The 25676-nt window shown below is 45.0% G+C and overlaps 1 protein-coding gene across 3 annotated transcripts in view; it reads right to left on the minus strand.

Annotated features, from left to right (window-relative positions):
* LOC106659879 (protein held out wings) overlaps positions 1-21207 on the minus strand; it is a 50434-nt gene extending 29227 nt beyond the window's left edge. The window contains exon 1 of one of the 3 annotated variants that reach the window (XM_014382615.2): positions 19607-21207. In XM_014382615.2, coding sequence (XP_014238101.1) covers positions 19607-19748 — 142 coding nt within the window. In that variant the 5' untranslated portion in view covers positions 19749-21207. The remainder of the gene's footprint in view (positions 1-19606) is intronic. The other 2 variants (XM_023463085.1, XM_014382617.2) reach the window with 2 other exon arrangements.
* Positions 21208-25676: the final 4469 nt, after the last annotated feature.

The following is a 25676-nucleotide window of genomic DNA, read 5'->3' on the forward strand; positions in this document are numbered from 1 at the left end:
CCGTAGCTTACACACGTCGTCGTAGTACACGCGGCCGAGTCGAGCAAAACGGAAATGATAAATTGGCGCGAGAGGTCGCGCGCGCGTTATATTATGGCGAGTTTCGCCTTGACTTTTCAGAATTAAAAATATCATAATAATTGCAGGATCGCTCGACGCTGGGCGCGCATGTGTGTAACGCGACACTTACCGCGCACAGCTCGCCGCGATTCAGGTATTTCTGAATCGCACACACACACACACACACACATCGAGTCGATAAATAACGCTGGGGACTCGGTCGACGATAGATAAAAGCCTCCCCCGCCAGGAGACAGGCGCGAAGAATTTGTGCCGCGATGTATCTTGTAGGACGCATTCGTTACGATTTTTATATCGTCGTATAATCCTAAATAAGAATGATCGATAAATTTAAGAATAAGAACTCGCTCGACTGGACAATTTTGTACGGCGTTAAATTATATCCGTTTGCGAGGTAATAACGCTCGAGGAATTTCGTAAATATAAATATAATATATTATCGTACTGTCGTATATATTATTCATGAAACATCGCTGCGAGTGGCGCACTGCTTTAAGTGCTACTGTAGAAGCTCTGAGGTCACGAGCTATATATTGTTTTTTTTTTTTTTCAAAAGGCTAGGCTAAATTTGTACGATGATTTTTTTTCTCTCGTTCATCTTCTCCTGCTGTATTATTATATATTACGCATACACTGTACGTATGCTCTCATACTTCGTATGACTCCTTTATTTTTTACTTATCATTATTACTACTAACCGCGCGCACCGACACAGCACAGCGGAATAATCTTTTTGAAGATTTTTATCTCTCGTGTATTACGCTCGCGTTCCTCTCGAGCACTACTACAATTGCACACATCACGAGTAAACATACACACACGCGTATAACAGTGTAATATACAAAAACGCGAGTTGGCGAGAAAAGAGGAAGCGATATGAAAAAAAGAAGGAGCGCATGATCATTCTCATTTTCATCGCTGCAGAAGGCGTATGAAATATCGAGCAGTTTTCGTGAATCTATCGTTCACCGAGAGCGTGATCATCATTGCAGCTTTTGTACGCAAAATATCGTCGTTCGCGAGGTCGAGGATTATTATCGTCGTTGTTTTCACTTTCGAATTGTGCACTCGACTGCAGATGACACGCGTCGATTATCGGCCCACGCGCGAATTCATCCATATATATACGTACTCCCCGACATAAACTGTATTGCATGTATATTTATAATGAAAAGCGCAACAGGTGCTTTGTAGGCACATTATATCCAATCTATATAGACGACGAAATAAATAAACGATATACGGCTCGACTGTGTCTACGTCGAGTACTTACCTATATAATAGGTATATGTACGCGCGCGTAGGTTTCGAGAGTGAAATCATTATTGCATTGTAATAAGGTATTTTCTAATTTAATCTTCGGTCTCTATCTCGACGCGTACGTGTATACGTACGTGCTATGCATATTCTCATGGCGAAACACACCTTTCGATCTTATAAACGTATATCCCTCGAGCATCATTTTCTCGATATACAGTCGACGCGATCGAGACTCTCAATACACAACACATACATCCGCATACGTACGAATCTCGAATAATCTCTCTCGATCGCCTATAGGCGATGGCAAGAGAATCGTCCGTTCTTCTATCTGTATACCTGTGTATAAATTATAACTATTTCTCACGTGCAATCGCGTGCACGAGCGATCATCGTTCGGGTGGGGACTGCGAGGGGGGTCCTCCCCACCTCCTGAACCCTCTTGTGCGCCGAACTTTCTAAAAGGCCATTTTAGCCGTAAAATCGGCGACGCTTTCGGATATTATTTTCTGTGTGTACGGAATCGGTATGCGTTCCGCGATTGATATGCGATATTAGGAATTTAAAGGATAGTCGTCGTGGTCGTCGTCGCGACGAGTAGATGACGATGCGCGCGGGAGAGTTTGTACGAGTGGCTTTTAATTATAACGTTATACTGCGACGTCGATCCCGTTCGACTTTCTCCGAATTCATATGCAGGAATCTCGCGACAAAATCAGCTGATCCTCCTTATATTTATTTCTTCCTTTTTTTCTTCGCCACTCGATTCGCCAGCCAAAACAAATCAGCAATCCGAATTGTACAATAGGCGCCTCTAGTAGTATGCGGCGTATACACGCAAGTCAAATCGTGCGATGTACAATAATACAACCTGCCGCGACGCGTACGCGCGCACCTGAAATCGCGTCAGGACTATTGTGTCTGCCGCTATATGTATAGACATTCACGCAGGTAACAAGAGGGCAGGATCCATACACAATGCGCATTATATACGCCGCGTATTATGTACAGGGTAAGATGGAACGCGGTGCACAGTAATGCGGGATATCTAGTTTTGGCTCGGAGCGAGTATTCGCCGCCGCTGCTGCTGTTGCGAAGGATCTCGTTTGTATCCCCGCCCTTCCCACGACGCGTCGGGGCCACTTCTAATGCAGCACGAGCCAAGAGAGAGAGAGAGAGAGAGAGACTCGCTTTTGCACAGGCCGCGCGGCTGCTGCTGCTCCTCGGGTCGACGTACTCCTATATTATATACTTTATATATTGTGTATACCCTATATATCGCCGATCCCTTTTTTCTTCCTCGTTTTTTTTTCGTCATTTTGGAGAAGAAATCCTGGTAGTGGGGGGCACGTGCACGTGTATAATATATACCTGTATTATTATATTTATGTGTATTCTTCGTACGCGTGCTCGCGCGAGAGAGAGAGAGACAGGAGAGCTTTCTTATATACAGTGCGCTCCGTACTACTATATGTATACGTAGGCGCGCACCGATGCTGCCATACACAGTATAAACCTCGAGAGGTTACTGACTTCCGAGGGAGCAGCAGCAGCAGCAGCAGTACTGCAGGAAGAGGGGACGACGACTTTTCTCTCTCTTTCTTTCTTTCACTCTTGAAGCGTTTTGACATTCTCACCGATGCTCTTTCTTGTTCTTGTTCTTCTTCTTCTTTTTCTCTCTTTCGACGTATATATAGTGTATACAATACGCACACAAACACACTTACGCGCGCGGGGTCGTGTACACCAGGGGCACGAATGAATGGAAACGAGAAAAATATATATATAATAATATAATATGATTCCTCTCGTAGCAGGTACTACTGTATACGTATATTATATAATGATAATATAATGCGTGTGTACTTTTAAAGTGCGGATTCTTTTGTGCGCTCGAATAGAGGCGTGCCCCGCGCGCGCAAGCAATGCCGCAATAAGACTCTCTTCATTATAATGCCACATTTATAGCATAAATTACCTCTCGAGCGGATCGCTGCGTGTACATACGAACGCACGCGTTCGAGCGTCTTTTTAAAGGTCCGAAAAGTCGAAACGTCGATTGAGATATTTTTTTCTCTCTCTTCGTTCGTTCGTTTGTTTTTTGCTCGCGACTCGCGTTGTATCGTTATTTGCGCTTGAACGGCCCACATCTCGCGAGTAATAGACGACGCGTATTTATGAAATATATCGTTGTGCACCATTCCTTGACGTGCATAGGCGCGCGCGGTCCGATGGTGTAGCGCGCGTCGACTCGTAAAAATAGCCGCGAGTCTCGAAACTGGGCCACTTCGCCCGCTGCTCCGGAATTATTCACCGTCCACGTACCATTTAAATATGTATAAATGAAAGCTCGCTGAGCTTTTGACGGAGTTACACGGCTGCACATTTCCGATGACGAATTATCCCCCTTTTTGATAGCCTACAAAGCGTCGAATTGATAAAAAGTATAAGAAACTTGAAATCGTATGTACGAACGAGGGTAAAAAAAAGTCTCCTCGACGACAGGTTACACGGACGATAAAGCGCGGATACCTGTTGTTCGCTTAGGCTCAGTCTCGTGCGCGAGTGCACATATTAACAAACAAAAAATCACGTACCTACATACAAGCGCGTACGAGAATTTCTACGAAGTTGAAAATTGCTCGGCGTCGCGGCGGCGTGTTATAACGAGTTTTGGTATATAGCAAGTAAGTAAGCTTTTCTCGCTGCTGTGCTCGTCTAGTCGAGAGTGGAAGTTTTTTTTTTGTCGTATACCTCGGCAGGTTTTGAACGCGTCTACGCGTACTTATTGAAAACGACGATACAGAAACGTTCGTCTCGTCGATGCTCGTTTACGCAATTGCAAATCTTCTTTTCTCTCTCTCTCTCTCTCTCTCTCACTCGCTTTTCTCTTAATGCTCGTGTACACACAGGCGTTCGCGCTTTAAATACCAAGACGGCGATATCAGCCAGTGTAGTGTTTTTACATAATCGGCTGCGTGCGCGCACTTACACACGACCGAAGGTTATTACGGGACATTCCTGACGGGTCAGCGTCATCGAATGCTGCGCTATATGTACAGATGAAAAACCAGCTGGGCTGGTCTATACGCGTAAATGCATTTACAAGACTCAGACACGTCGCGTACAATGCTCGAACGTACGATCGCGACGAAATAATATAATATCGACTTCCTCGATGCTCGATTATCGTTAAAAAGCTCGATCGAGAGATAAATACGTCGACGATTGGAGCTTGTATATGATATTGCTATACGCGCAGCAGCTGTTCCCTTTGAATCGCTGACACAATTATGAAATCACCGCGCGCGATTAAATACGCATTTATCTTTCGCTCTCGGGTCTCTGTCTCGCTTTTCGCGACGCTTACGCGCCTTCTATAGATCGACGCCTATATACAGAGCGAGCTTTTTGTATACGTGATAATTCATTAAACGTATATTATACACGTCGTATTAAAGGTATATAGCCACCAACAACAAGTGTGTGTGTGTGTGCGTGTAACGTGTTGCCGCAGACCGGCAGGAAGTCGATTTTTTTTCGCCTTTTCGCGCATTGCTCAAGGCGCGCGCTTATTTTCATTCATATATATGTGAAATAATAATCGCGGTATGTATTATTGAATGGACGCTTTATTGAAAAGTATAAGCGAGCGAGCGCCGTTTAGTCCACCCCACGCGCAACGAGTCAAAGAGAATGAATAATTCAACTCGTAATAATGTATAGCGCGCGTGAATTTCGCATTCGCGGCGTTATGAATAACGCAGGCAGGCAGAGAGCTTTTATCAGGACTCGACGTAAATACCGTGGGCAATAACTCGTCGAGAAAGAGAAAGAGACAAGTGTAGCCGGTACGATATACGCAAATAATGCACAATACGATCGATTCATTGATTCGACCGGTACTACTACGTTTATATAACGATCATCGTGCATCGACGGCTTATACGAATAATAATATTAAAACGCGCGCGGCAGGATAAAAAGAGAGTCCGAGCTTTATTACGGAAAATGAGCGTGTACACTGGTATATCCTCCGCAGAAACTTAATACACCTTATCGCGCGCGCGCGTGTGTGTGTATATAATACCGTTACGCCAATCCGCACGCGCAGACGCGCCGACTATACACATACGTATTGTGTCTGTGTGTGCGTGCTTCGCGCTCTCTGCGCTGTGTTATACCGCATGTGCCATTGTAGCAACAGCTATATACACGGTGCACGATGGCTGGAAGGGCTATACTATGCGAAGGGAGAAAGAGAAGAGAAGAGAAGAGAGGAACGTTACGCCCATTGAGGGAGAGAGAGATAAAGAAAGCATCAGGTTCGAGACAGAGGCCGCCTCGTGTTAACGACGACCCCCGCCAAGCTTGTGCGCTCAAGATCGTCGCAGCAGCAGCGAGCTTATAGCGCGACACGAGGTATTAATATATATTATACGAGACCCGATTACTCTCGCGTGGGTGGATCATCATCATCAACGTCGTCGTCGTACGTGTAATGCCGCTCGCTCACGCGATCGACAGCTCACGATGCTCGTGCTTCGAGCGGCGCGCATCTATACAAGTGTGTGCTTGCACGGCCACGCGATATCGTGCACCAGCACGCGCGCGTCTCGGGGCTCTTCGAGCTTCGCACGAGCGTGTACACACAAACGCCTCGCTAGCTGCCCAGTCGCTCGTGTTATATACCTATACGTAAAAAACGATTATAAACATTCCGAAAAATCACCCCGCGTATTCTTCTTTAATTCATTTTTTATTTTCTCTCGACGCATCTCCATGGTCTTTCGACGTTGAAGCCATTATCTTCGGTATGCCGATCGCAATAATTGACATTCGCACGCATACATACACACACACATACACATCGCGGTATATACGAAACTATTATATATTTACAACGCGAGTCTTTTATAACGTAACGGAGTCGCGCTTATAACCGCGACGGTGGTGGCGATGCAGCAGTGCACACTCCTCGCGCTCGAACGTGGCACGAATACATCTTTCGGCTCCGAAGGCATACACATATATCTATATTTTATATAGGAAAGGCACGCCCGAGAGTTTTGAGGCAAACCTTTTCATACGTATATAGTCGTGCATCTCTTTTACGTTCGTTTCCATGCGGCTGTATCATACGCTTACGCACATGAGAGCAGCAGCAGCAGCAGCAGTAGCAGCCGTTTGCAGCGAGTCTATTTCGAGAGCCGCGGAGTGGCGTATATATAATGCTGCTGCCTGGAGAGTTATAAGCTGAGAGAACGCGCGCTCGTTTCTCTCGTATATATATAGTATACGTACACACAAATGTGTATAACGGCCCTGTATGCAAACGAAATATAATTTGTGCGAGCGTACTATAACGCGAAAAACCTTCAAAACAACGGTCATGTCCAGTTATAATACGCGCAGCAGCAGCAGCAGCAGAATACCGAAAAGCGAGTGCCTCTATGCGGTGCGCGCTGGTGGCAACAATTATTATTCGCGCGCGCGCTCGTATTATGTACCACTATATACGTATCTCGTAAAACATATTTTCACGAGCTAATAGAAATATATTTTTCACGTTATCGACGTTGATTACGTTTTGAGAAGCGAACGAGAAAAAAATAACCGAATATTTGGCCAAGAAAATATTTATTTCGCGTTGTCAGCTCATAGCGCATCTTTCAACGATACATGTACAGCTAAAGAAAAAAACGTTAGAAAAATAATAAGTACGATGCGTTTTTATGTATACGCGAGACGAGTGTTACCAGCATGTGCGTCTTGGTCCTCGACAAAAAAAAAAGATTTAATAAAGACGAGCCTAAAAATTGCAATAGCAAAAAACGCGTGGGTCTGTTTTTGTGTGCACTGCGTGCGCCAGCTCAACGACAGCTACGTAGCCACACACGTGTTCCACATCTCGCTCGACGTTGTTTCCGCTCGACGAACATACATCGCGAGACGCTTAACCCGCAGCTCTCGGTTCCAATCGTGCAGAGGACGAAATTCAACTCCGCGTGCCCCCGCGCGCAAGTTATTATTTTATATAACTGTCGCGTGAATGAAAATAAAAAAAAGACCACGAATTTGCGGTTGGTTGATAAATGAAATGGCAACGCGATCGACGTTTATAAAAAAAAAAATCGCATCGTCATCGAGCGCGAGCGATTCCGAGCGCAAGCTCGACTACGTGCTCGCTCTCTTTGCAAGCTCAGCAACTTTCAGCCGCCGTCGTCGTCGTTTTCTTCTCGCGTTTTAAATGAAAAAAAAAAATAAACAAATTGACTGCAACGCGAGTTGTGCAGCCGCGAGAGACGTATACGGACTCGCAAATATTACATTATAAACGTATAGTAGTATAGCTCGAGCTCTCATGGACGGAGAGGCGCGTGCCTCTGCCATGACGAGTTAATCATATAATGATATAAGCGTTTCAGGCTTTTGACGACACTATACAAACGACGTGTACGTGTGCAGCAGCAGCAGTGCTGATTTAACGGCTCCATTAAACAGCGCCGAGAGTGAAGAGAGAACTTTTTAATATCGTTGAAATGCGCCGAAGGATAATTCGTCATGCGGAGATATATGAATTTTTCACTCGCGAGCATGATTGCGCAGCGCGACGACGACGAACGCTAATGCGAAACGTATATATCTATCTCTCGCACGCAACGAAGTCGATCTCGCTTTAATAGACCGAGTACGAACGAAGAAAAAAGATGCGCGAGCCTGAGCATTATGAATTTCAACTTTCATTAGCGCACGCGAGGACGATTATGAATAGGAAACAGCTGTTTATGTTCGCGCGCAGCGGCAATTCGCGAGAATCATCTTCCGACATCTCGCGATCGACCAAAGGGATACATCATTTTTTTGTATTACATAAAGGTGGTCTTTCACGCGGCGCTCGTGTGTACATAATGCGCGCATTATAAGTGCAGCTATAATGTATGTCAGAGACTCCGACGTGCCCTGATAGCATCTCATTAACATGTGTTGCAAGTTGTACGTGTATACGAGTTCGATACGAGATGAAACGCGCAATACGTCACCGTCTGCAGGCGTCGTACACACGATAGTATAACTCGAACGCGTGCGTGATCTTAGTGCAATTATTATCGAAACGTTCGTTCTATAATAGATGATAGACGCACGAGTTCAATTCGCGGATTATCAGCGCGGTTCTTAGCACGCATATTAGTCTCGGGCTTACGTACACGATATTTCGCAAGGAGACTCACAAAGATCTTCTATATGTTAAAGCGTGTATATACGTACAGGGTCAGGCCGAGCGGTCGATGACCTTTTTTTTTACACATACATATATGTATATACAGGCGCATCGTCTCGCATAAATACTTATCTCGAGCGAAGGGTTTCTGCTGCGCTGCTGCTGCGGCCGATACTAAAACTGAGCCTTCGAAGCTTTTTACGAGAAACGAAACGCTGAGTTACGAGCATTATACGGCGCTGCAGCAGCAGCAGCAGCAGCAGCGATGCAGTATGTACCGGATCGGTCGTTGTACGTATAATAATAAAACTTGAAAGCTTGCGCGCACGTGTGCCGAATCATCGTGTTGTTCGTGGAGAAGATGAGTCGCCCTTCGATGCCAATTTACACTCGTGTAGAGTACGCGATGATACATACCTGAAACAAAAGAGCGCGAAAGGAACGTTAAAAAACAAATTCATTAAAAAAGTCAATACGTAATATATCATAATAGTATAATAGTATTTCTGAGCGCGAATACGTTATTACAATAATGCATTATTATACGCACAGGCTAGCGAGACGAGCGAGTATATTTCGTATTTCGTAATTGCGTCAAGTTCGGTTAAGCAAACATCTCTCGCATAGGACGTCGACGAGCGAGAGACGGTTTCTTCTTCTGTCTCGCGGAGGAGCATATTGCACAAAGAGAGACAGACTCGAGAAGAAGAAGAAAGAGCCGAGAGCCCCCAATTGAGTGCTTTGGCCTACAAATTAACACGTGTGCTGAGCCGCCGCCGCGAGCAGAGGCGCGCGATAACCGTAAACACACACGTGTATGTAATGCACAACGAGAGAGAGAAGCGTGAACGTTATAAGATATAGTCGTCGTGTATTTATGCAGAATGTGCCTTAATATGAAAAATGCGGAGGCAGCTCGCATTATAATACAGAGACGGGATCTGGTCGATTCCATTGAGAAACGCGCTAATGTTTACGTTACGCGTCGAGATTGATTTTCGCAAAGCTCGATGAATTTATTCATCAGCTACAAACGCTCGTGTATAATAATATTATACATCTATTGCATCTCTCTTAACGATGGCTTCATTTTGCAAGAGGAAAAAAGCGTGACAATTCCAATTTGTTGCCAACCGAGGAAAGGAACGAATCGCTCGAGCGGGCCCCAGAGAGGAATCGCGAGCTATAACAATGTAACTTTATGATATAGGTATATTCAAGCTCGGCTATGTGTGGTTTCGTCAATCGGTGTGACGTATTATATACATATTGTCGCGCTGCTTATTAAGGCGTCGCTGCCTGCCGATGATTCACCTTTGCCGCTGCATTGGCATCGTTACAATGATATGCAGGAGCTGCTGCTGCCGCTGCTTACTTATAGCGTGGCGTCAGTCAGCCGCATCATCGTCGTTGGCAAAATATATAAATATATTCTCTTTCCGCGTGTGCGCGCGCGCGATGCATTTTGTAATATTTATCGACTTGGCGTATATAATAATATAATATGCATGCATGCACGAGCGCGATCAGCCGCCCGAGATTATCCTTTGTGTTCATTATCTGCATTGTATCGCGTTTGATATAGACGATAGCATTGTGAAAAAAAGTCAAACGTTACGAAGAATCTTAAGCCGAATAGGGAGTTCATGAACTGAAGATGATCATTGACATTGGGTACGACAGTTAGTCTCTCGGCAGTAGCATCACACTCGTTTAAACTTGCTCCTTCCTCGCGATCATCGCGATCTCAGGTAAACACAGTGTTTCTTTACGCCAAAACTAGATAAATATCGTCGCGTCTTTGAAATATTATTAAACTCGACGGTAATCATGTGCAAAATGTATGTGCGATGTTGTCGCGCGCGCGTGTCTGTATAAACATGTGCGTATAATATAATATAATAAACTTCGCTCTTTAACGCCGATTTTATCGTTAGATTAGATCGCGCGCGCCGATAAGGTGTGCAAATACGTTATGCACACATACACAAACACATGTTATATTACGCATGTCTACAGCAGACGATTCGCTACGTACATACATACATGCACGTAGTAGTGTGTACCGTGTACGTAAGTGTACAAGTACTTGAACTCGAGCTGCTTGACAGTCTCTCGTTTTTCGTGTTTATATATCTTGTATACGCGGGGCGCCTCTTGCAATGTAGATCGTGCGATTTTTCTCTTCTCTTTGCCTTTCGTCGTAAGGCGCGTGGTGCTGCAGCGAGGCATATATAGTACGTATATTAAATGAGAATTCATTTACGCGTGGACAATGTTCATCGTCCGTTACTATGATTTTATGGATGGCTGCATTCCGCGGAGAGTTTATGGATTATATATTTATGCTCGTTGGAAAAAGTTTGCTGCTCGTGTCTCTCTCTCTCTGGAGCTCCTCTCCAAGACACACACTCACACACTCGAAACGCGTGCGACGTTACTGAAGAAAAAAAGGATTAAAAGCTTCGCTCTTGAGCTCTCGATACGTGTATATAACTAACTTTCACTCCAAGCGCGCGGGTGCTCGAGGTAAGACCTGGACCCGATACTTGTCCGTGTTACAAGTGCTGATATACATGCGTGTACGCTTAGAGGCACACAAATATTAATATTTAATCGAATCAGCACGGAATTTAGTTTCGTCAGGTTCACTATTACTATATTGAAGTCTTAAGGAAACGTCGGTGTATGTGTGTGCCAAATTCACGGCGTACAAGAAAATCATCATCGTTAATTGCTATCGACGTATACGGATTTCGCCCGCGACTAAACGGCATATTTATGCGAATCACGTTTTCGATCGGCGCGCGAGTCACGAACTCTCGTGTATCTCGCGTATAATATAATTCGACGTTGCTTTCGCGCGCCAGACGCAAACGTAAAATTGATATATACGTGTACAACTTTGTGTACAAGATTTTTGGAGTTTATAATTTTGACGTTTAGGTCACTAAAGCGCGAGTACGTCCCAAGAGTCTCTCTTCACGAATCGACGAGTTTTTTAAAAAAACATGGGGAGAAGGGGTGTAAAAGATCGGCGACGCAGAAGCGCCGCGAGTTTTAAAGGTGCGCTCCTGCCTGTTGTTGCTGCAGCGGCGTCGATGCAGCCGAGGAAAAGGAATGCGGTCGCGCCGCCAGGCTGCCTTCGGAGCTGCTGCTGCCGCTGCTCTGAAGAAGTTATACAGCCCACGGTGAGAGAAAGATGCCGATGGAAGGGGTACACGAATATATACGCGCGCGAGAGAGAGAGAGAGAGAGAGAAAGAAGAAACACGACTCGCATACATACATACACACACAGAGAATCGGTGTAGTAGTAGTGTGCTGAGAGCTGTGTGTTACGTGTGTAGGGAGGAGGCCATCGACTGGCGAACGAGCGAACGAGTTCGACTTGCCTTCGCCAAGATCGTCGTCGTCGTCGTTTATTGAGATGTGTGCCGTGCTATATAACTTGTACATCAAATCGTGCACATTAGGGAAAACCCAAAGGATAAAAAAGGACGAATTTACCCATGTAATAATACACATAAGTAGGTGAATTCAGGCGCGCCATATATACATCGTCGTCGTCGTCGTCGTGTGGGACGTACCTACGATTTCCATACTTTCACAATATTCGACTGCTCCTTGCTGCTGTTTATACGCGGACCGCATGTCTGTGTGTGCATCTTAAACGTATACACGGTGGAGCTGCATACATGTATGCATAATTCTGCTGTGGAGCAGCCCGAGAAGCGCGAGCGCGCGCAAAGCTTGCGGTAAAAGTCAATTGCCATACAGTGTGGCATTCGGTACTGCTGCTGTTGCATGACCTTGCCGTGCTGCATATATGCACACTTCGGGGCACTTTGTGCACAATGAGGGGATCACTGGACCGTTATTTTTTTCTTCTTCTTCTTGCTTCGACATTGGCACCGCGCATTTGTTGTTGTCATGCAGATAATATAAGCTCGAAGCCGAAGGAAAACGGTCAAGTACAGTTTATATAACGAGCGAACGATTTCGAGCATCGATGGGAATCGAATTGCGATCTACAACAATCGCAGTCGCTTTTCTTTGCGACTCGTGAATTAAAACGACGATTTGTACGAGGAGAATAAATCATCGAATCACGGAAGCGTCGATAAGAACGAATAGACTCCTTTCTTCCTTCGAGAAAATCCTTACGAGTAAATAATATAACGTATAACGTTCTACGTCGCGCAAATACAAACCACCACGAGGCAGCGAGATAGAAGAGAAAGTTTTTTACCGTAAAATTACGATCGCGACGTTGGCTAGCATATAGTACACATACATACACTCGTCTATTGGCATCGATACATAAATATCATCCGCGGGCTGAGTTATGCATACAATATACAGAGGATGAATGTCGTCGCACTTGTTGCGCTGGAGGCTATAGTCAAGCGTGTATCCTCTCGAACGTCAAAAGCTTTATTTAACGCACCTACGCGATGCACCAAAGCCGAGTTTTAGTTTCTTTACATTATATATGTAAAGGAGGCAGAATAAGACGTGAATATGAGAAAATATTGGCGTCGCGTCAGTCGAGGAGAGTGATATACGCACGCTTATATATACAAAAATTGAAATTACGAAATTACTCTCGTTGAATTATAACGTGTGGGTTTTTTTCTCTCAATATTTGCCTCTCTCTCTCTCGAGCTTTTGATCATCGTCATCGCGTCACGCCTGCGTATTAATATATAAAATGTGTAATATATGCGTATACGCACAATAATAATAATAAGAATAAAAAAAATGCCTCTTTAAAAGCGCGTATCCGGACGCCGACGTCTACGATCAATCTTTCGAATCACGACTCGCAATAATATGCATAACATTAATGCCTCCTTGCTATGTGACTGTACTGCGTGTGTGTGTGTGTGTGTGTGTGCGTTGTCCAGTCGCATTTTACAGTTATATCATAAAGTCATGGAACGATCGAACGAGAAAGAGAGAGAGAGACGGACACACGGCGGAGATAATGTCGTCAGGAACCTTACGCAAAACAACTTCCGCTACCTGCGCACGACGCGCACAATAACGCATATAAATTCGAGTCAAAAGCATACATTATGTATTTTATAAGAAAAAAAAAAAAGAAATGGCATATAAGATTGGAAAAAAAACTGGATACCGCGAGTGTACGAATACGACACTTATAAGTAGGTCCATACGATATACCGCGTGCGCGCGCGCGTGCGGTGCAGTACGGGTGGGAAGCTCGATAGGAAAATTTTCCTAAAGCGCAGAACGAGAAATCGTTAATCCGCGCTCGCTATATAAGCTGCGCAGCTGCAGCAGCAGCAGCAGCATTGGCAGCGATTTATAATACCTTGCGCATTCCTATCGGTCTCTCTCTTACTCTCTCGCTCTAAGCAGAAAGTGCAGCGCGCGCACACGCATTGCGCCACTGTGTGCATGTACGCGCACAGGTAAATATCAAGGATTACAAAGCGTCGGGTGAGCATAGCTATATAGCGTGTAGGTATATATATAATAAATGTACTGCTGCTGTTGCTGTACCGCGAGCACTGCAGCTAACGCAGGAGAGAGAGAGATCAAAAGGACTCGCGGCGCGTATTAGGCTGCAGCTGCAATTATATTGGTATATACACCCGCTGCCAAATGTTTATTTATGAAATTTCGCGCTGCGCGTGCAAAGTCGTACCGAATCTTGTTTTTTTCGCTCGCGTACTGCAGGTAGAGAAAATATTATCGCGTCGGTATATAATTCTACTTTCGGGGAGAAGTTGCTGGATCGGTCGTATCCTACATATATTTTATTTATACAACCAACGTTACTGCAGCAGCAGCAGCAAAATGCACACACACACACACACATATACAACATACATCCATTAAATACACTCGACCTGTCTGTCAGAGATCGCGCGGAGCCAAGAGAAACTTTTCTCTTTCTTCCGTTCGCTCGCTTGTGCGCGCGGGTACACTTAATACCGGTGCGTTCGAGTTTTCGCGGACACATACATGACACACACACACACACACTCATGCCCGCTCGAAAGTCGATTCGTATCTATATGATACTCCTTTCGTGTGTGCGTGTGTGTGTGTCTTATATATTATATATATATAATGTGTGTCGTGTGCCGAGTTATGCGCGAGATGTGGTCTATTTGCGCCACTGGGTCAGCCAGCGGCAGTATAGTGCGCTGGCGTCTTAGTCTTCGTCTTCGTCGGCTCACGGCACCAAAGACACAAAATAGACACATTTCGCATATATCTCTCGCGGACGACGACGACGACGACGACGACGACGACGATGCTCGTCACGTATTACATTATATATATAACGTTTGTGTATTTTTGCGTGGGCGCGATCCAAAGCGAGAGAAAGACTCGCTAAATTCCAGCTCTTTTTCCGAGAAAAAAAAGTGTAGCGCATGGAAGAAGGAAAAGTAAAAAAGACCAAACAAGATCTCGGTCGCGTATACACGTATTATACCGTTTAGTCTATATAGCGGAGCTTTTCTTCGTCGTCGTCGTCGACTACGACGACGACGACGAGCGATAATTAGAGAAAACGAGTTGCTGCTGCCTGTCAAACTCCGAGAATCCGTACGGAAAAGGACGAGGATAAAGTGTGGTAAACGTCTGGCAAGGATGCGACGAGATCTTTCGTGTTTTTCGTGTCGCATATAGGCTCGTAGCTCTTTTAGCGACTTGGTTTTGTGGGACAAAAAACACACGTACGAGCTTTTTCTTCAGATATATAGATGCAGCGCACAGCAGCACCAGCTTGAACGCGCGTATTCGTAATTCGATACATAATGTCATGACGCTTATTAGGAGCCAATATTATAAGCCATCATCGGTCGGTGGTAATACGGCAACGGTGGTGCTGTAAATGTGCTCCCGAGCTTATAAATCCACGATGGCCACACACCACAGCGATCGAGTATTATCTTTGTACGATTTCATTTTGCAACGTGCTCGAATTCGCCGACACGAATTGCGGCACGCAGTTATGCATTCGTTCGATAATCGTCCCGCGTTGCTATTGATTTGCTCCTTCTTCGTATATATAATTCGCTGACACCGCGCGTCGAACGAAACGAGCAAAATTTTTGATTCGAAACTGCATCGATGCAGCAGCAGCAATACGCAGCTGCACATGCTTTCATTCAAGTTTCATTCTCGAGGTATCCCCATTCATATTATGCGCGTATATTCGCGTGTAGGTATATATAAGAGCGCAGTATATATAGTATTATATACTATATAAGACACACACGTACAACGAACAGACGGTACGAGCTTCGGCGCGATTTATGCATTGTACCCCGACCTGTTGCACGGCTCTCTCGGCGGCGGCAATGCCACCGGTGCACACACACACACACACACACTTACACGCTGCAATATACATTATCCGTATGTACAAGCTCTGCACAGCCGCACATGCCCAAGCCAATAGAAAATCGGTACCGTGCACGAGCATTCGCACCTCCTGTCGTAGGAAATAATGTAAGATATTTTGCCTCTTTCTCTCTCTCTGCGGAGCTCGGTGCAGCACCACTGGCTGCCTATATATATCGCGCTTATACATACATGTATCAGCCGATAATATAATGATGTATATGCTCGGCACATTTATATATATATATAAGTAAGAAGCTTTCACCTCTCTTGGCGTTTTATGTGTATGTATGTGTGTGTGCGAGTACGCCTCGGCCTCACCGAATCGAACGGGTTTGACGTGTTTCGCTCGCGCCGGCCTGTATCGTATACTCATACCTGCGCATAAACCTCTACACGAGCGAAGTTTAAATGCTAGACCTGTGCAGACTCTCTGCCCATGGTATATAGGTACCAGTGTGTGTGTGTGTGTGTAAGCAAGTAGGTACGTATCCCAACTCGTTATATATCATACACACACATTCTGCCAGGTTCGGATCTCGCGCCAGTTTGCAGTGGTATTTCGAGCATTTTTTTCTTCTTTTTTTTTCCCCATCGCGCGATAACTCCGCAGCTCACTCCCGGTCTCTCGGATTTAATAGAAATATGTTTTTCTTGAAAGAAAGAAAAAAAAAAGTAAAAAGACCCGAGCGAGAGAAGCACGAAAGAGTCGAGAGGGGGAGTCACAGCGGAGCTTCTTAAGAAGTGAGCAAGAGCCTATAGTTTTATTTTTTATTTTTAAATCTCGTCGCACGTCTCGACGACGACGACACAGAAATCTCTCCCTTAAAGCTAAATTTATTCAGGCTAATTTTTGCGCGCGCGCCCGCACCGACGACGAAGACGACGACGTCGCTCTCGATGATCTTCGAGATGAAGCGATGATCGTCTCTCGCACGCATACGCACATAATGTATGTACGCGTACTTGACAATTACGTAAGCTCCGTACGAGTCAAAGAGTTTTTCAATTTGCGCTCTCAGCTCGGCCTGCCAGCCTGCGCCGAGATCGGTATACATAAAAGCTAGGCACAAGGTTTTGCGTTGCATAAAACCGTAAACCATAACCGCACGTCGACCTTTCGTCATCGTCGTCGTCGTCGTCGAAATTTTCTGAGCTTAAAAACTCTCTTCTATACGTTACATCTCCATTGGTTCATTCGTCGTTAGTCCGCACGTACGCACGTACGGCAGTTTCCAAGTCAAATGTCCATTTTAAGATCGGCTCGGTCTTAGAGGAGCTCTCGCTCGGATCGCCATTCGTATATAGCGTGCGCGCCGCTAGCTGCCTCACCGAGAGTAAGTGACTGCGGAGAGCGACGACGAGACGAGGTATAAGAGCGAGAGAGAAAGAGGCACATAGTTGGCATGTAATGACGTAATGCCGTCTTGCGCATACGCGTACTCTATATACGCTCACCCTCGTATGTATATAACTGCAGCGGCAGCGCGACTTGTCGCCGCCGCCGAGTAAACAGCTCCTATTACGGCGTTATAATATGCACGCGAAGTACGCATGTACGTATGTATATACGTACGTGCGCGCCACGAAGAAACCGCGAAAAAAGGGTTGATTCGTGCAACTGCTACTACTGGTAACTTAGGCTATGATATACGTGCCACGAAAACTCGTCCAAATCTCATTACGAGAAAAATCATCGTATTATACGACGGGCCGGTCGACGCCACTACCGCGAGTTGCCCCACACACACATTAAAAACAGCAGCAGCGCCTGCATGCGCGTTGCCTAATAAGACGACTTTCAATTGCCTCGCCGAGAGATCCTTGGGATACGACATTTTTCCGCTCGAATTGCAGCCTACATAAAATACGCTCGGTGTGTGTACGTTATGTGTAGCGGTGCGGGATATTTTTCCAATTTAAAGCTACTTTTAGGAGGAGTTGGAACGAAATCGTATCTTATATATAAAACTCGAGCATTAGGACAGAGACAGAGTCGTAAAGTACCCATTTACAAGGGGGAAAGAGAGAGAAAAAAAAAAAGAAGAAGGCAGAGATTAATACCTCGATCGAGACGTTTTGATAGTTTTTTAATTGCTCTCGGGCCTCTCAAGGACTAACGACACCGTGTATACGTACGATACGAGATAAAGTCTACGTATAGGAGCGATAGGAATGGCTTTTTAATATACAAATAACTGCTGCGTGCCCCAGTAGGAATTGGAAGTATTTCCCAAGCGCGTAACGCAACGCGACGTTTGAACCAAAGAAAATATATAGAAAATCAATTATCCGAGGCACTGTACATATAAGCGAGCGCGCGTGTAGAGAGAAGAAATGCACGCGAGTATAAAGAGTAACGAAGCCAGGAGCGAGTCATGCACACGCACACGTATGCACGACGACTGCAAAACGTTGCTGCTGCTGTTGCACTTTGGTGTATATGCGCGATGCAGGCATGCGAGAGGTTTCGAGGTACGGAGAGTCGCTTGTATGCACACGCTCCTGCGGCGGTGTACGTGCGTGCGAGTATGTGTGTGTGTGTGCCCAGGAATTCCACAGATTCTACTCGTTTCGGAGCAAGGCGCGGGTACAGTTTATATAGCCGCGACAGCTACTACACACGTATACGTATAAGCGATACATAATATGCTCGAGCAAAAAAAAATATCTCGCAAAGCTCGATCTAATCCGTGCATTTCTTCGTTTAAATGTCAGCGTCGACGCGCGACTCCGAAATTCGCTGTGTCGTCGATATCGATTTCGCACCGGGGCAGAAATCACGAATCGCGTATGTGTAATGAGCCGAATGAGCGTCTGCCCGCGTTCTCGCACGCACACATGTATTTTCATGGCTTATCTCTGTCTCTAATTTACGTATCGATGACACTTTTGCCGGTCTGTCTCTCTCTCTCTCTCTCTCTCTCTCTCTCTCTTCCTCTGCCGCGAGCACGACGCAGAGTTGAATAAACCTGCTGCTCTCCGTACACGCATCTCGTCGCTCTCGATGTGTATCATCAACGATACGGAATGACATTGGCACGAGTCGATCGCGGCGTTGGCTCTGTTTACGATAATAAAGAAAAAAAAAATACACGAGAATGAGAAATCGCCTCGCGAGTACCCGAGCTGCATGCCGAACTGTCGGTCGCATATATAGTGCTCGGTCAGAATTATCGGTGCGTCTGTCTGTCGCAAATGCGTGCGTGCATCTGTTCGTATTCACAACAAACACAATTGCAAACTCGCAGCAGCAACAGCAGATATAAAATTATAACCTAACTCTTTGACTTCTCGTCGAGCGTTGTTGCGTTCTGTGCTCTGTCTGCAGAGTATCTCTCTTTCTCTCTCTCTCGCTCTCCGCTGTATAATATGTAATGGGCTCTGCCCAGAGGAGGCAGAGCCCACACCACTACCTATGTATGCTACAAGGCGCGCAGCGATGTGCACAGTGCTGCAAAAAGCAACAGTGCCTGCACAGCACACACACACACACACACATACGTCATACACACATATATGTAAACACTCACAATCGGCCTCTCTCTACTCGCTCGCCCTTTACTCATAAGCACTGAATATTTAAGTTGATACACACACACACACAGAATTATGTATACGAATGTTTTTTGCTGATAATTAATGGCGCGCTTACCTTCGTCCAGTAGCCGCTCGACGTGTATGAAGACGCTCGGGAAGGCGACGAGCTGCTTCCTGTCCTTGAGCAGCTGCGACAGGTAGTCGGCGATGCTCTGGGTCGTCGTGTTGTTCATCTGGTCGCTCATTTTCATATACATATGTGTGCCTTGGTCGACAACGATTTGCGTTGAAGCTCGCCTTTGCGTATATTATTTGTTATGTCGTCGCGTTTGTGTGTGACGCACGATTTTTTTCGCGATCTCCGCGCTGTCGTCGTATAATACACGCTGTAGTGGACGAACGACTGGATTCTCCGCGGCTGTCGTTTATATATTTATATTACAAATGCGCCGCTGTATCCCAAAACTCCGTTATTTCTCATGCGTATACGGGGGGATAAATTGTGATTCGATCGGTCGGTCGTATTATTATCGCACTCAGTCTTCTGTCTGCTGCTTCTTCTTCTCGGTCTAACCTCGGTCGAAACGATAATCCATGTATAATATCGTGTCTATATCTATTGCTCTCCGGAATTATAAGGCACACATGTATCACACGCACTGAGAGAGATAGACAGTATACTAGTAGTAGAGAGTGTGCGGCTATATTGGCTGCTGCTGCTGCTACCACGCACGATTTGCGATAATAACAATATGCTGTATGTTGCTAACAAACGGCGACAATGATATCGTCGCGGCGGCTCACTCGTCACAGGCACAGTCACAGAGAGAACTTGGTTAGATGTAAATTCGTGTAACGAGAGAGAAAAACTCCGGGTCTCGTCGTCTCTTCGTTCGGCAGCGGCACACGGAAACTACGCGCGCACGTATGTGTGACGAGCGTTAGAATAAACGCTCGTGTTTGTGTGTGTATATAATATAAATATGTATATGTATTATGCGTGTGTAACACTCGGCGAGAGAGAAGAGTCGCGACTGCGAGCGATATAGCACGCGCAGCGCAGCTCGCACAGCAAGTAGTAAGTATTATATATATAGAGAAGTCACACACGGACGCACAGACACACGGAGCACGGACACCACGGAGAGCGGAGAGCGCGATCTCTTGGCTTTCTCGACCTCTCTCTTTTCTGCTTTGCTTCTTGCTTCTTCTTCTCCGGTTTTAAGTCAGTTTTGCCCGTCTCTCTCTCTCTCTCTTGCTGTGTAGAAGGCCGCGACAAATAAACACAACCGCGAGTATACACTATGACAACAACAACAACAAAACAACAGAACCGATCCTCCACTCAGGTATTTTCAGAATACAATCGGTATCGGTATTTTTTGTCGTTGTTTTTTTTTTTTTTTTTTTTACATAAAAAACACTGTGGCCGTCAATGTGATGTATCGCACTGCTTTCAAAGCGAAAAACCAACGATCGGTTGGAGAATATTTGCAACAACGACGACGACGACGCGCGAATTGGCGTCGGAGATTACACACGATTATAAATATGTGCTTTATGAAGCGAGAGAAGTGCGATTGTATGCTGTGTAACGTTGTGCGTGTGTGTGTGTAGTCTCGACGTCGTGTGTCAGTCAGTGCGATTCGAGGGCCTCTGCTCAACTGAAGCAGTCAGACGGCACGAAGCGAAGTTTTGAGAGCTTCTGCGCCCCCTCGCCGTGGTCGTCGCGATCGTCGGCATTGGTATCTCTGCACCTATAGCATAGTATACCGTACCTCGTGTGCGTTCGCGACTTGTGGTGGTGTGCGCCTCTCTCTCTCCGTCTCTTTTGCACTCTCGTGCGTACAGTGGCGGTGGTGGCGGCGGAGGAGGAGAAAATTTTATATTTCACGTACACACGCACACACATGTATACGAATGGTGCCGTCTCTTTTTAGATCCCACGAGCCAACGTGCATTCCGCTGCTGCGCCCGAGCCGACGCGCGTTGAAAAGAGATAGAGCGTACACGAAAGAGAGAGATAAAGATGGAAACTTGAAAGAGAGAGAGAGAGAGGAGGGGGGATTTACTGCGCCTGCAAGCGAGGCCTGCGTGCGTGCAATTCCGTGGGTGCTGCTGCTGGCGAGAGCAAGTTCGGAGCTGCATGTGCGTGGGATCGACGACGCATGCGCTTTTTGTGACTCTACCCAGTTTTCGACTGTGGCTGACTGACTGACTGACTGACTGACTGCGGTGCACGCATCGTTTTCTATATTCTACATGCACGATTCCATGCGTCGTGAGCATTCGAAGACAATTTGACTGCTGTTGCGCTAGCGCCTGCACACCCAAACATTGCGAGTTGCGATCGTCGAGTGCGACAGTAGCTTCGAACGGTTGCTACGACTACAGGCGTATCCTTCGCGTCTAACGAGATTCTATTGGAGTATCGAACGATGACCGATCACCGAATTGCCGATTTTTTTATGACGATGCTCCTTTTTAACGGATTTAAGATTCGATCTTCCGGTATTTTTTTCTTCGTACGTTCGCCAGAACCGGTATAACATCGATTATTTATCAGCATCTCCTCTTCCGGACACATCGAGGATGCTTTCTAAAAGGCGAAGTTCGGAGTTTCTCGTAATTCGCGAGAGAGAGAGAGAGAGAGAGAGACGATCGCTTCTCTCTTTCTCTCTCGTCCTAAATAATGCGACGAAACTCGATTGTTTCGTGTCGCGCTGTTTTTTTCTTTTCGATCTTCCATGCGCGCGGGTGTACAAATATAGACACGCACGTTGCGTCAACGAGACGACGATCGACGACATCCTGTGTGTGTGCCTCTCCCGCACGAAAATCGCGTCTCGTCTCTTTTTTTCCCGCAAAAATAATTAAAAGAAGAAGAAAGGAATACAGAAAAAACGATGATAATGAAATAAAAAAAAAATTCGAATTACACGGACAGAAACGGATCGAATTATGTATCTCGCACGCTGAGTAATGGCGCGATTAAATTATACACGCATTGGATCGTACGCCGAGCTTATGATATACAGCTTTAGCTTTATGTTTTAATCGTCGCGGCTCTCGCTCGGATGTATATTTTTAATGTGCTCGCCTCGCAGTAGGCGCGTAGGTGTGTGCGGACCCACTCACGGCGTGTACGAGTCCACTGGCACACATTTATGACGCGATTCGCTCGGTTTTGTATAATTTTCCTCCGCGAGTCGAGAGTCGCGCATAAATATCGGATATTATTTTTTAACGTGAGCATGCGTGTAATTTATCACGATTAACGAGCAATGTTTTTGAGCGGGCATAGGTTTCAATTATATTATTATCGTGAACTGGTGACTAATTTTTGTCGATACACGATGAATTTCAATTCGCTCGCTTGAACCGACCGATCGATTATGTACCGATCGTCTCGGACGAGCACTCCCTATTTTTCGTCTATAAACAGAGATACATATAATGTGATACGAATGCGATGTTTCTATGTACGAGTGACAATGGATTATCGCCTACAACGCGTCTCGATGTCTGCGCGTCTTATAATTGCCACACGGACGCGCGCGAATAGTGGTATATCCAGTCCCCTCGAAAAGCTCGCGCGCACGCACGAGGCGGCGGTTGTATTAGCTTCTATATAGGCGTGTGCTTGATGTAGAGAAAGCCCGTTATGTCTGTTGCTACTACGTGCCGGCGCGCGCGCGACAAGTGTTGAGCAATTCGACCCGAGACTACGAGAACAACAACAACAGCAGCAACGACGACTTCAACATTATAAACGCATTAAACGTCCAAGAAGTAATAGATTTATATTTGTTGTTATGCGAGTAACGGCTCGCTAATATCTAAGCTATACTGTTAGAGAAAAAACACAGATAGAGCAATACGTAAGACGACGATGGTGTTGCTGCCGTTGTTGTCTCTAATCTTGTGCAAGCTCTTCGTTGTCGATTTATTACCGATTCATAAAACGCTCGCGCGCGCGCGGGACCTGCGGTTTTTCGAACGCGCAATATAATAAACGATGGACAATGCGGCGCGCGAAATGAAATCAGCGATGCGAATTGCGCTGCTACCTATTGCCGAGACTACATTATAGGTGGGCTTTTATCGAACGCGCTAATCGACGCTGGCTCAGACGAGAGCTCCTTAAAAGGGATCTCATCGGTGCGTGGGTGGCAATAATAATTATTGCAAACGATCGCCGCCGCGAGTCTGTCACCTCCTTTTTTTTCTTTCTTTCTTTCTTTCTTTCTTTTTTGTCTTTCTCGCTTCGTCGTATGTAGCGAAAGACACGTCGCGCTAACTTTTTATTTTATTTTTTTGCTGCTGCCGCTGCTGCAAGCGTAGGTGGTATACCGCGCATAATAAACGAAGAGCGCAGACAACGAGCAAGGACAACGCGACGAGATTCCATTATATACGCGTATATTATGCACGCGGATCTAGTCATCGATCTTGCGAGGCCGAGCCAACGTCGCAATGTGAAATACCGTGTGTACTGATCGAACGACTAGGATTTTATTGGAGTGCTTTCAAGAGGGCATTTTAGAACGAGAGAAACTCGGAACTCGACTCGCGATCCTTCGACACTTGTAAAACGAAGGAAAAAAGTAAAAAATTGGACATAATTAAGTCTCGCTCATTGAAAAATTCATCATCGATCGTTTCTATAAATGTGATCACACTGAAACTTGTGTGACAACGACGAGATATATTGGTCGGGTGGGAAAAAATTAATCGCGCGAATCGTCGACTCAAATAGTAAAATCGACTAGCCTCGATTTATAACGATGACATCGAGTATATAGTGGGTGTGGGTCGAGACTGGAGTACATCCGTAATTACTAAATAATGTTTTTATTTTTTTTCGATTTTGCACGTTCAAATAATGTATTATTATTGATAAAAACAACGTAAGTATATAAAGAACGCGAAGAACTACAAATATTCAAAAATCTGTGTTGAGCTATTTTCACTTTATATTTTTTTTATATATAATAATTATATATACGATAATCGTGTATTCAATCTTAATAATTATTTAACAAAATCTACGATATCCTACATAAATAATACAAATAAACACTCGAGTACCTTTTTCTCTTTTTTTTTTATCTTTTCGGAGCGTTCGCTATGGCGTCGAGTCCGACGCAACGACGACGGGCCGCTCACGGTATAATTCACTAATTACATTAGGATAATCAATCGGCAAGTAAAATATAACATCATGCATCAGTTTTCACCCGTTGTCCGATGTCTTAATAATAGTACGCAGAAAAAAACAATAGTCATGATAAGATTAACAATACTAAGATCGTTAAAAAATAGCAATCGACCGTTCGTTAAGTAACTATTTTACAAGGAAGTTCATGTGTATCGAGATCAGAGAGCTCTCTCAACATAGTTCTTTTCTTTTCTTCGTTTTAAATATATAACGTGCGGCGTTTTATAATCGACGTTCGTACAAAAAGAGGTAATCTTAAACATATGAGCCAACTACTGTAATATCGTACGCACAATCGAGCGCGGCTGCGCTCGCTGACAAAATGAATTACTATACATTTCGTACGTTAAGCGAAAAATTTGTGTGTTAAACTCTTCTTTCGTTTTTTGTTTGTTTGTATCTTGTTATTTTTTTTTTACAAATTTTAATCGGAATTCAAAAATTTTGCAGGCATATTTTAATGCTTCAGAATATATACTATTCTTTGAATACGATTAAAATGTTTTTGCTTTTCACTTGGTAAAGTATTCACTATCACAGCTAAATGTTCACACACCAGTGAACATTGACACTTATGATTTGAACATTTTTCGGGTTGTTTATCTTCTAAACATTTAGAATAAAAATGCTATAAAAAAAATATCAAGTATTTTCGGTACGAAGTGAAGTCGAATCGTTTGGGTCTGAGGTTCTAAAAATAGTGGCATTCCACATTCATCGTTAGACCGCCGTGAATACTTCAATCAAAAAGCTTATCTCATAATATCTCTATATTCTACAATTATCATTTTGAATGGACTATTAATAGTTGTTTTTCCACGCATCATCGCGCAGCTGGAACAGTTCGATATACAAAGTGAAGAAATCAATCGTTATGAGATTTCTAGCGAACCAGGATGGGCGCTTGTTGATTTTTTTTTCTTAAAGTCGACGTGTGCGGACACAAAGAGTAACCATCGTGAAG

This window comes from Trichogramma pretiosum, unplaced genomic scaffold, assembly GCF_000599845.2.
Source record: "Trichogramma pretiosum strain Unisexual culture from Peru unplaced genomic scaffold, Tpre_2.0 scaffold19, whole genome shotgun sequence".
NCBI lineage: Eukaryota > Metazoa > Arthropoda > Insecta > Hymenoptera > Trichogrammatidae > Trichogramma > Trichogramma pretiosum.